Source organism: Abramis brama, assembly GCF_963993115.1.
Source record: "Abramis brama genome assembly, chromosome: 11".
NCBI classification, from domain to species: Eukaryota; Metazoa; Chordata; class Actinopteri; order Cypriniformes; family Leuciscidae; genus Abramis; species Abramis brama.
In genome coordinates this window covers 565,001-577,784 of record NC_139973.1, presented here as the reverse complement: position 1 = coordinate 577,784, position 12,784 = coordinate 565,001, and the positions used below count along the sequence as shown (strand labels likewise).

Genomic DNA, 12,784 nt, shown 5'->3' with positions numbered 1-12,784 from the left:
TTTGGCTCTTCATCTCATCACTGTGATTTACACACAAAAAATGTCTTATGTGGTATTAATGGACATATTTCACTCAAATATGGAGAAAAAGAGTACATCTTCTGAAAGCATGAGGTGATCTTCAATAATAGATTGTAAAAAGGTTCAAGGCTCAGAGTGAGACTCAATAAATGTTTAAATCTCTGAGAGCATCAGGAGAAGAGACTCGTTCATCATCACTCATGTGATCAGTCGAGCTCGGAGACGACATCAGTAAAGCTGAGTCCCAGAACACGCACACACACACACACACACACGCACACGCACACACTCCATTACAAAACAAACAGAAGTTTATTTGGACTTTAAACACAGACACAGCCTTTAAAATATCAGTCATGAAGAATTATTTAAGAGGAAAACTGCAGCTTATACAGAAACAATGTGCAAACATGGAGAACACGCTTTTAAATATATTTTACACAATAAAATCAGAAAATAAAATAAATACAGTGCATAGAAATTCATCCTGGAATAATCAATGACAAAATAAAGACTAACAGTGAAAGTGCAACATCAAATTAACACAAGAACAATTATAACCAAAACAATAATTTAAGTCAAATATGTTTTTAAAAGGTGCAATAACTGGATCATTGATTAGAGTGCATGTCGTCTGTTATCAAGTTAAAAAGGAATATTAATCATATAAACAGTGACAATAAAGTGTTCGAACCTGTAAAGAGTTAAAAAGTGTGGAAATTTGGTTAAAACCATTTGAAATCACAAAAATATTCCAATTTCAAACAATCGTACAAACTCGTCGTTGAGTTCCAGTGTTTGTTTGAGAAAGAAATGCAGCAGGAACAGCTTTAGCAGCAGGTGTTGATGATCAGTGTGTGTGTGTGTGTGTGTGTGAGGACTTCCTGACCAGCAGGAAGTGACCCGCCGCTCCAGCGCTGACCTCGTGACCTCAGTAACACCCGTCCCGCCAGCTCCCGTCCCGCAGCGTCGACAGGCTCCTCGGAGGCGTCAGCAAACTGACCGAGAACAGAGAACATCAGAAATGATGACATGACCAGAGTGAAGCATCTACAGCCAGTTATATGATATATATTATGCTTTTCCAGATATTCCCTTTCATACAGTGTGTAATAGAGCTGTCTGTGACTGAACGCTCTGAAAGATCAAATAAAGTTTTGGTCTCCTAAAAGAAAGAAGTGATTCTGAAACGAGTCGTCAGTAATTCAGTCTCTGCTGATCCTGCGCAGGTTTGTAACTCATTAGCATAATGTCAGCCTGTGGTGTTGATTGGCTGAGCAGCGTCTCTTAGCTCCGCCCTCAAACACTGTAGTGTATCTGTTAATATTATTTAAAGGACATGAGCTGACATGAACTAACAACGAACAGTTGTGTTTTTATTAACTAACATTAAAAAAGATTAATAAATTAATGGGTAACACTTTACAATAAAGTTTCATTAGGTAACATTACTTAAAGGTCCCGTATTATGCCCCTTTTCACAAGATGTAAAATAAGTCTCTGATGTCCCCAGAGTGTGTATGTGAAGTTTCAGCTCAAAATACCCCACAGATCATTTTTTACAGCATGTTTAAATTGTCATTTTTTGGGGCACAGAAAAACGCGCTGTTTTAGTGTGTGCCCTTTAAATGCAAATGAGCTGCTGCTGGACGACCCAGGGGGCGGAGCTTCACGAGCTCGCGCTCAGTCTCTCAGGACAATCTCATCTCACGGAATGATGATAATATCAGAAACTCTCAGTAATGGTGTTCATTTCGAGTCGGACAATAATGCCTACAGAGTCAGAGTGCTGTATAACAGGTATAGTTTAGTAGTTTAATTACGGTTATTATAACGTATTTGTCATCTGCTTGTATGTATCCATTATTTATTAATATAGCCTACAAGTCTGCTGTCTGAATGATGATCAAACATATACTGATGAGTTTAATAAAGTTTATTGTACATCACACAAAAGATGAAGTGTCAGTTTTACTCCAGAAAATCACCGTAAGAGCTGAGTAAACACAGTAAGTTATAAGAAGTGCGCAAGTACATAAACGAATTTCGGTAGAGTTGAGGGAGCATTCCTGTGGGCGGAGCTTAGTCACAAAACTGTTCTAGTGACATCATTAAAGAAGGAAGTAGAGGGATGTAGTCCAAACGGGCCGTTCGATGTAGGCGACTTCTGTTAAATAAAATATCTCGCTTGGCATTGAACTTTGAGCTTTATAATTTTACAGATATTATTTATACTCTAACAGCAACATTACACACTAACTAAAGTTTGAAACATGGGATCACGAAGAACGGGACCTTTAAACTAAGAATGAACAATACAATTCATTATTAAAATCAAATGTTGCATTAGTTAATGCACTGTGAACTAACATGAACAATCAACAAGCTGGATTTTTACTTACAAACATCAACAAAGATTAATAAATACTGTTAAAATGTATTGCTCATTGTTAGTTCATGTTAGTAAATACATAAACTAATGTTAGCAAATGAACCTTATTGTAAAGTGTTACCAATGAATGCATGCATTAACTAACGTTAACTAATGGAAAGTAAACTGTAAAGTGTTCCCATGAAAGGATAGGACAGTAACGGTAAGTACATGGAAACTGGACACATTACTGCAGTTTTCATCATTTACTCCTTCAAACGGCAGGTTTTAGGTCAGCGGATCTAAACTCTTCAGGATCTCGACCTGAATTTTTCATAACTTACTAATTTTAGGTTTTAATCCGAATCAGTTTGGAGTTTTAATCAGCTTTGAGGATCTGAAGAAGCTGGAGAAGATGAAGCTGGACGATGTGTGTGTTTCAGGGGTGTAACAATATATCGCGTCAATATCCCGCAATACACACATTCAACAACATGTATCGTGGACAGTTTACTCAAGTTTTAGTGTCAGTACTACATTAAACTGCTATATATAAAATGTTGAATATAATGTATAATAATTAAATGGGGGAATATTTGTGTAAAAAGTGCCCTACAATATTTAAAATGTATCTAGTCAGTGTCAGAGTGCAACAATATTTGCCTAAAATAATTCTGTATTTCAGCTTCAGAATCATGAATATTGTTATTCTGGTCTCTATTGTCCTGTGCTTTGGGTTTCAGCATCAACTCCAAGTCTATTCATTTACACACACAATGTAATATCAAATTTAGCATTTTAATCAACAGTACATTTTTTGTTAACTTTTTATCATATGTCTTGGAGTATCGCAGTAATATGGTATCGTGAGTTCAGAATCGTGATATGTATTGAATCGTGACATGAGGGGATCGTTACACACTGGCCGACCAAAGTGCTGTACACATACAAAATAGAGCTAATAGAAATTAGTAACATAAATAATAATAAACAGTTTAAAACAGAACAATCATTATAAGCTAAAAGCAATAGAAAATGAATATGTTTTGAGCTTGTTCCCGTGGTTCTAGACGGGTTCTGGGTATCTGAAGAAGTTTCATTTCAGATCTAAGACTTCTGGTGGGAGAATATAAACGGAGGAAGTCAGACAGATAAGAAGGTGCTAAATCATTTAAAGATTTATACACCAGTATTCAAATCTTCTATTCAATTCTGAAACGTATCGGTAGCCAATGAAGGGATCTCAAAAGTGCAGTCGCAAGGTCAAGTTTCCTCTTTCCCTTCAGGAATCTCGCCGCAGCGTGCCGAACAACCTGCAAGCGTGCCGAACAACCTGCAAGCGTGCCGAACAACCTGCAAGCGTGACGAACCTGCAAGCGTGACGAACAACCTGCAAGCGTGCCTAACCTGCAAGCGTGACGAACAACCTGCAAGCGTGACGAACAACCTGCAAGCGTGACGAACAACCTGCAAGCGTGCCGAACCTGCAAGCGTGACGAACAACCTGCAAGCGTGACGAACAACCTGCAAGCGTGACGAACCTGCAAGCGTGACGAACAACCTGCAAGCGTGACGAACAACCTGCAAGCGTGACGAACAACCTGCAAGCGTGACGAACAACCTGCAAGCGTGACGAACAACCTGCAAGCGTGCCGAACCTGCAAGCGTGCCTAACAACCTGCAAGCGTGACGAACAACCTGCAAGCGTGACGAACAACCTGCAAGCGTGCCGAACCTGCAAGCGTGACGAACAACCTGCAAGCGTGACGAACAACCTGCAAGCGTGACGAACAACCTGCAAGCGTGACGAACAACCTGCAAGCGTGACGAACAACCTGCAAGCGTGACGAACAACCTGCAAGCGTGCCGAACCTGCAAGCGTGCCGAACAACCTGCAAGCGTGCCGAACAACCTGCAAGCGTGCCGAACAACCTGCAAGCGTGCCGAACAACCTGCAAGCGTGACGAACAACCTGCAAGCGTGACGAACAACCTGCAAGCGTGACGAACAACCTGCAAGCGTGACGAACAACCTGCAAGCGTGCCGAACCTGCAAGCGTGCCTAACAACCTGCAAGCGTGACGAACAACCTGCAAGCGTGACGAACAACCTGCAAGCGTGACGAACAACCTGCAAGCGTGCCGAACAACCTGCAAGCGTGACGAACCTGCAAGCGTGCCGAACAACCTGCAAGCGTGACGAACAACCTGCAAGCGTGACGAACAACCTGCAAGCGTGACGAACAACCTGCAAGCGTGACGAACCTGCAAGCGTGACGAACAACCTGCAAGCGTGACGAACAACCTGCAAGCGTGCCGAACAACCTGCAAGCGTGACGAACAACCTGCAAGCGTGACGAACAACCTGCAAGCGTGACGAACAACCTGCAAGCGTGACGAACAACCTGCAAGCGTGACGAACAACCTGCAAGCGTGCCGAACCTGCAAGCGTGCCTAACAACCTGCAAGCGTGACGAACAACCTGCAAGCGTGACGAACAACCTGCAAGCGTGACGAACAACCTGCAAGCGTGCCGAACAACCTGCAAGCGTGACGAACCTGCAAGCGTGCCTAACAACCTGCAAGCGTGACGAACAACCTGCAAGCGTGACGAACAACCTGCAAGCGTGACGAACAACCTGCAAGCGTGACAAACAACCTGCAAGCGTGACGAACCTGCAAGCGTGACGAACAACCTGCAAGCGTGACGAACAACCTGAAAGCGTGACGAACAACCTGCAAGCGTGACGAACAACCTGCAAGCGTGACGAACAACCTGCAAGCGTGACGAACAACCTGCAAGCGTGCCGAACAACCTGCAAGCGTGCCGAACAACCTGCAAGCGTGACGAACCTGCAAGCGTGCCTAACAACCTGCAAGCGTGCCGAACAACCTGCAAGCGTGCCTAACAACCTGCAAGCGTGCCGAACAACCTGCAAGCGTGACGAACAACCTGCAAGCGTGACGAACAACCTGCAAGCGTGACGAACAACCTGCAAGCGTGACGAACAACCTGCAAGCGTGCCGAACAACCTGCAAGCGTGACGAACAACCTGCAAGCGTGCCGAACAACCTGCAAGCGTGACGAACAACCTGCAAGCGTGACGAACCTGCAAGCGTGACGAACAACCTGCAAGCGTGCCGAACAACCTGCAAGCGTGACGAACAACCTGCAAGCGTGCCGAACAACCTGCAAGCGTGATGAACAACCTGCAAGCGTGACGAACCTGCAAGCGTGACGAACAACCTGCAAGCGTGACGAACAACCTGCAAGCGTGACGAACAACCTGCAAGCGTGCCGAACAACCTGCAAGCGTGATGAACAACCTGCAAGCGTGACGAACCTGCAAGCGTGACGAACAACCTGCAAGCGTGATGAACAACCTGCAAGCGTGACGAACCTGCAAGCGTGACGAACAACCTGCAAGCGTGACGAACAACCTGCAAGCGTGACGAACAACCTGCAAGCGTGACGAACAACCTGCAAGCGTGACGAACAACCTGCAAGCGTGCCGAACAACCTGCAAGCGTGATGAACAACCTGCAAGCGTGACGAACAACCTGCAAGCGTGACGAACAACCTGCAAGCGTGATGAACAACCTGCAAGCGTGACGAACCTGCAAGCGTGACGAACAACCTGCAAGCGTGATGAACAACCTGCAAGCGTGACGAACCTGCAAGCGTGATGAACAACCTGCAAGCGTGATGAACAACCTGCAAGCGTGCCGAACAACAACCTGCAAGCGTGACGAACAACCTGCAAGCGTGACGAACAACCTGCAAGCGTGACGAACAACCTGCAAGCGTGACGAACAACCTGCAAGCGTGCCGAACAACCTGCAAGCGTGATGAACAACCTGCAAGCGTGACGAACCTGCAAGCGTGACGAACAACCTGCAAGCGTGATGAACAACCTGCAAGCGTGACGAACCTGCAAGCGTGACGAACAACCTGCAAGCGTGATGAACAACCTGCAAGCGTGCCGAACAACCTGCAAGCGTGACGAACAACCTGCAAGCGTGCCGAACAACCTGCAAGCGTGATGAACAACCTGCAAGCGTGACGAACCTGCAAGCGTGACGAACAACCTGCAAGCGTGATGAACAACCTGCAAGCGTGACGAACCTGCAAGCGTGACGAACAACCTGCAAGCGTGACGAACAACCTGCAAGCGTGACGAACAACCTGCAAGCGTGCCGTTTGGGACTTTGATACACCAAAATAAAGGGAGTTGCAATAGTCCGCGAGGTAATAGGAGCATGGATCACAGTCTCCATCGAGCGCTTGAGAAGATGAGATTTGATTTTCGCTAGAGAGCGAAGACAGAAAAAGCTGGATCCAATGACAGCACTAATTTGCTTATTGAATTTGAGGGAACTATCTAACATCACACCTAAAGTCCGTACTTGGGGAGAGATAGATAGATCAAGGTCATGGTCATGCCTTGGCCTGGTGTCTGAGGGGTCAAAAACAATAACTTCTGTTTTGTCTGAGTTCAAAAATAGGAAATTCTTGGCAAGCCAAGCTTGTCCCTCCTCAAGATACGCTGTCAGACTGTCTAGAGCACTCGTATTCTTCCTAGACAAAGGCATATAAATCTGCATGTCATCAGCATAACAGTGAAATGAGGCATTGTGTTCCCAGAGGAAGAAGATATAGGGAGAATAGGACAGGAGCCAAGACAGAACCCTGAGGCACACCGCAGGATTCATTCCGGAGAATGGAGAAACGTCACATTTTTACAGAGAAATGTCTATTAGTTAAAAAAGATTTGAACCAGCTTAAAGCCTCGAACCCCAGGCCGACGCAAGACTCCAGCCGAGAAACGAGAATCGTATGGTCGACAGTATCAAAAGCAGAAGAGAAATCTAACATTACTAAAATGACGGAATCTCCCGAATCTGTGCCCATGTAAATATCATTGAGGACTCTTGTAAGAGCGGTTTCTGTGATTTAAACCCCGACTGAAACTTCAAAAATATGATTGTCATTTAAGAAGGTCTGAAGCTGTAAAAATATATTTTTTTCGAATACCTTGGAAATAAACGGCACAACGGATACAGGGCGAAAGTTTGATAAGATAAAGGCATCAAGCGAGTGTTTCTTTAGTACGGGTGTAATTGAGGCAATCTTCAAACTCGAGGGTTTAGCTCCTTCAAGCAAGGGTTTATTCAATAGCGACACCAACCCAGGGCCGACAGTGTCGAATAATATCAGATAACGAGGATGTAAAGTGTCATACGTACAAAAGGAAGGTTTAAGTTTAAACATTACTTCCTTTACAGAATGCCGAGAGACAGGACTGAGAGAGAGAGGGTTGGTGGACTCATCTCTGCCGGTACTCCTGATCGGAGACTTGACATTGGGCTCTCAAATTAGAAACTTTATTTCCAAAGAAGCTGGAAAAATCCTCCCAGAGTGCAGAAGACGGGCAGCGAAGAGAGTTTATAGGGGGAGTTAATGACAGAAACAAGTGCTTTTGGGGTGTGGTGATGTTTCTCAGTCAATTTAGTAAAATATGAAGCCTTAGCTTTCTTAACCACATTCTGATATAACAACAGGCAGTCCCTGAAGATCTCGGACGAGAACTGTGTCTCTTTCCCGCTTCCTTTCTGCTTCCCTGCACGAGTGTGTACTGTGATCGACCCATGGCTCTGATTGGGATGTAGATTTTGACTTAAAAGACTTGAAGGGAGCAGTGAGACTTAAAGTATCTTCAGAAACAGTATTTAAAAGGGAAAAATGAAGCTCCACATCGAGGTCCAGGGATTCTGAAGATAGAAGAGGATTAACCTCATTATAGAACTTCACGAGTTCACACTTACAAATAAGTCAGATAGAATAAATGCGTATTTGGCGTGCTGTCCGAGGAGAGGGCTCCGGGCTCGGTATTCGGCCCGAACCCAGAGTACTCCCCCCGTATTCCTGGCTGTGAAGAAAGAGCCAAGAGTGAGGAGTCGGGGTGGTGGAGGGATGCTGGAAAACTGTCAAGGAATGTTAGGTGAGTTGACAGAGTGGATATATATATACTTCTTGTCATGCTGATTAGGGTAGACGTAATTGTTTGATGACAAGTAGATTGGATTGATTATCTGAACGTGCTCCTCCTGAACTTTGTTTATAAAACATCATTTAATAAAATCTGCTTCAAACTGAGGTAAGTGTGCACGCGCTTGAGTGGTGTTACACAGGTGCAGCAGAGAGCTGAGGAAGAGACATCTTAAATAAAATAGGAAAATGACCAGACATCAATATGTGTGGGATAATAAACCCACTGCCGAATATTAAAAGAGTCAATGATGTTTACAGCCCTAGTGTGTGTGTGTGTGTGTGTGTTTACCTGCGCACCGGAGCCGTGAGTTTGCCGCGCGAGCCGCTCGCTATGAAGGACGCGGGCCGCGGTAAACCACTGCGTGCCGGGATCTGGGAGACGGACACTTTCCCAGCGGACACACACTGGGACGCACACTGGGAACTGGCCGACGGACCCTTGATGGTGGGACTGACGTAAGCGGTGGCTTTGAGCGTCTGGCGGGACGAGAAGTTCCCGACGCTCTGAACGCGAGCCTGCAGCTGCCCGGGAGCCGGAACTGCACAGAACACACACACACACACACATCCTTACAAACAGAAAATATCTTTCCTCGTATATGAATGGTCGATACCCAGCAAGCAACAGCCGTCATTTCACCGTCTCGTTTAACTATAGACCCGGTATAGTCCGGCTATGAGTAACACACTTCCAGCCAAAATAACCTTGAATTTGGTTATTACCAAAATAACGTGTGAGATGTGTGATATTCCATCATGTAAGCGGTCTCGCTCTAGTTCATCCCAAAGCTGTTCTATCGGGATGAGCTCAGGACTCCAGCCAGTCCAGTTCCTCCACACCTAACTCCTCATCCGTGTGTTTGTGCACTGGAGCGCAGTCATGCTGGAACAGGAGCATCCACAAACTGTTCCCACGAAAATGGGAGCAGGAAATTATCCAAAATGTCTTGGTATGCTGAAGCATTAAGAGTTCCTTTCACTGGAACTAAGAGCCCAACCACTGAAAAACAACCCACACCATCACTTGTGTGTGCGTGTGTGTGAGAGTGTGTGTGTGTGTGTGTGAGCGAGACGTACTGCAGGTCTGAAGTCGTGTCAGTGTCCCGGACGAGTCGAAGCTCTGGCTGCTCCGCAGGGACGTGTGTGTGTGTGTGTGTGTGTGTGAGAGTGTGTGTGTGTGTGAGTGTGAGAGTGTGTGTGTGAGTGTGTGTGTGTGTGTGTGTGTGTGTGTGTGTGTGTGACGTACTGCAGGTCTGAAGCCGTGTCAGTGTCCCGGACGAGTCGAAGCTCTGGCTGCTCCGCAGGGACGTGTGTGTGTGTGTGAGTGTGTGTGTGTGCGTGTGTGAGAGTGTGTGTGTGCGTGTGTGTGTGTGTGTGTGAGAGTGTGTGTGTGCGAGTGTGTGTGTGTGTGTGTGTGTGTGTGCGTGTGTGTGTGTGTGTGACGTACTGCAGGTCTGAAGCCGCGTCAGTGTCCCGGACGAGTCGAAGCTCTGGCTGCTCCGCAGGGACGTGTTTGTGTGTGTGAGAGTGTGTGTGCGTGTGTGTGTGTGTGCGTGTGTGTGACGTACTGCAGGTCTGAAGCCGCGTCAGTGTCCCGGACGAGTCGAAGCTCTGGCTGCTCCGCAGGGACGCGTGTGTGTGTGAGAGTGTGTGTGTGTGTGTGTGTGTGAGTGTGAGAGTGTGTGTGTGAGTGTGTGTGTGTGTGTGTGTGTGTGTGTGTGTGTGTGTGTGTGTGACGTACTGCAGGTCTGAAGCCGTGTCAGTGTCCCGGACGAGTCGAAGCTCTGGCTGCTCCGCAGGGACGTGTGTGTGTGTGTGTGTGTGAGTGTGTGTGTGTGCGTGTGTGAGAGTGTGTGTGTGCGTGTGTGTGTGTGTGTGAGAGTGTGTGTGTGCGAGTGTGTGTGTGTGTGTGTGTGTGTGTGCGTGTGTGTGTGTGTGTGTGTGTGACGTACTGCAGGTCTGAAGCCGCGTCAGTGTCCCGGACGAGTCGAAGCTCTGGCTGCTCCGCAGGGACGTGTTTGTGTGTGTGAGAGTGTGTGTGCGTGTGTGTGAGAGTGTGTGTGTGTGCGTGTGTGTGTGTGTGTGTGTGACGTACTGCAGGTCTGAAGCCGCGTCAGTGTCCCGGACGAGTCGAAGCTCTGGCTGCTCCGCAGGGACGTGTTTGTGTGTGTGAGAGTGTGTGTGCGTGTGTGTGAGAGTGTGTGTGTGTGCGTGTGTGTGTGTGTGTGTGTGACGTACTGCAGGTCTGAAGCCGCGTCAGTGTCCCGGACGAGTCGAAGCTCTGGCTGCTCCGCAGGGACGTGTTTGTGTGTGTGAGAGTGTGTGTGCGTGTGTGTGAGAGTGTGTGTGTGTGCGTGTGTGTGTGTGTGTGTGTGACGTACTGCAGGTCTGAAGCCGCGTCAGTGTCCCGGACGAGTCGAAGCTCTGGCTGCTCCGCAGGGACGGGGACGCGGGAACGGACGCCATCGGGAGACTCAGCAGGTTTGGCATACTCCTCCTCAGCTTATCTGAGGAAACATCACTTCCTGTTAGCTCTGCCAATCACACACACACACACACAACATAAACATGTTCTACATCAGATTAAAGCCCAATTACATTTGATGTGCTTTAAGAGGATTGAGACGCAGCAGAAAGTGTGTGTTTGATTTAAGACGCTTAAAGACTGAACATCAGTGAGAGTTTTACCCATCAGCCCATTCAACTCCAGCCGGCGGGGAACGTTCTGGCAAGGTTCTCTCAAAGATATGAACAAATAACATTAATAGAACGTCATTCATAATGCAAAAACATTATTATCGGAATTATGTTTACAAGTTTGGAATAATTCTAATGTTTTAATGTTTCTGAAAGAGTCTCTTCTGCTCACCAAGACTGCATTATTTACTCAAAAATACAGTAAAAACTGTGAAATATTATTCCAATGTAAATCATCTGTTTTCTATGTGAATATATAGTAAAGTGTAATTTATTCCTGTGATCAAAGCTGAATTTTCAGCATCATTACTCCAGTCTTCAGTGTCACATGATCCTTCAGAAATCACTCTAATATGATGATTTGATGATCAAGAAACATTTAATGATTATTATCAGCGTTGAAAGGCCGGTAATATTATAATAAGATCCTCTTCATACGTCAGAAGGAGAGCGAAATCTGATCGGCTTATTTTTGACATGCTTGCAGAGAAAGGCTCACCAGAACACAGCTACTGGGTTTCATTTCTCATGTTTTCTGTGATTAAAGCACTTAAACATGGAAAAAGACAGATTTTCATGATATGTCCCCTTTAATTTGCATACTGGTGTCGTTTCTTTCATGACAGTGTCAAAGCGTCTCTAATGCATCATTTCCTCACAGAATCTGACCTGACGTTAATCATCATAATCACCTGCGCTGGCCCTGAGTCCGTGCGGCTCGCTGGCAGGCGTCTGCGCAGGTGTGTGTGTGTGTGTCTGCGCAGGTGTGTGTGTGTGTGTCTGCGCCGCGCTGGAGAGCCTCCAGTCCCTGATGCTGCTGAAGGTGTGTGAGTGCGGCATGGCTCCGGCGCGGCTCAGGCGCGGCTGCGGTGGCGGCATCTCTCCGTAATCTTCATCATCCTCCTCTTCCTCGTCCAGCTGCGAGTCGCTGCGCTGGAAGGAGAAGCTGGTGCTGCGACGGTTAATAGAGGAAGAGGAGGAAGAAGAAGATGTGGCGAAGTCCTGACGGAGACCTGAGAGGAACGAACGCTCAACGTCATATTTAAAACAGTTATGAGAAAAATAAGCAACAAAATAAGAAAACAGTTTAATAAGACGATATATTTTGCATTAAGATCTTTTGCACATTTCTCCAACACACTCATCACTGTAATACAGTCATGAACATCAGTTTGTATTAATCTCATGTACATGAGCCATACGTCCCCGACTGATTGATTACAATCCAAGTTTTCTGAAATGTAATTTTAATCCTTTGTATTTTGTTGCAGGGTCAAACACATAATTGAGTTGACTGAAGTACTGGTTAACCGATGATTTATTGTTTATGTCAGTTTCTCATCTAAATGTACATTCATGCATTTGTCAGACGCTTTTATCAAAGAAATGTTGGATGTGTTGAAGACGCACATTCTTCTCTGGGAATCGAATGTGTTTCTAGCATTGCTCTACTGTTAGAGCTTCAGGAAAGTGAACACACAAAAATTAGGGCTGTGAAAAGATTAATCGCGATTAATCGCATCCAAAATAAAAGTTTGTGTTTACATAATATATGTGTGTGTACTGTGTATAATTATTTTGTATATATAAATACACACACATGCATGTATTTATTTAAGAAATATTTGCATGTATAGACTGTATA

At 45.8% G+C, this 12,784-nt stretch overlaps 1 protein-coding gene across 4 annotated transcripts in view; it reads right to left on the bottom strand.

The window, feature by feature from the left end:
• Positions 1-314: 314 nt before the first annotated feature.
• slain1b (SLAIN motif family, member 1b) overlaps positions 315-12,784 on the bottom strand; it is a 20,202-nt gene continuing 7,732 nt past the window's right edge. For 2 of the 4 annotated variants that reach the window (XM_084129781.1, XM_084129783.1), the window contains 4 exons: positions 11,832-12,152; positions 10,824-10,949; positions 8,732-8,981; positions 315-1,019 (listed from right to left, as the gene is read on the bottom strand). In XM_084129781.1, coding sequence (XP_083985907.1) covers positions 953-1,019; positions 8,732-8,981; positions 10,824-10,949; positions 11,832-12,152 — 764 coding nt within the window. In that variant the 3' untranslated portion in view covers positions 315-952. The remainder of the gene's footprint in view (positions 1,020-8,731; positions 8,982-10,823; positions 10,950-11,831; positions 12,153-12,784) is intronic. The other 2 variants (XM_084129780.1, XM_084129782.1) reach the window with 1 other exon arrangement.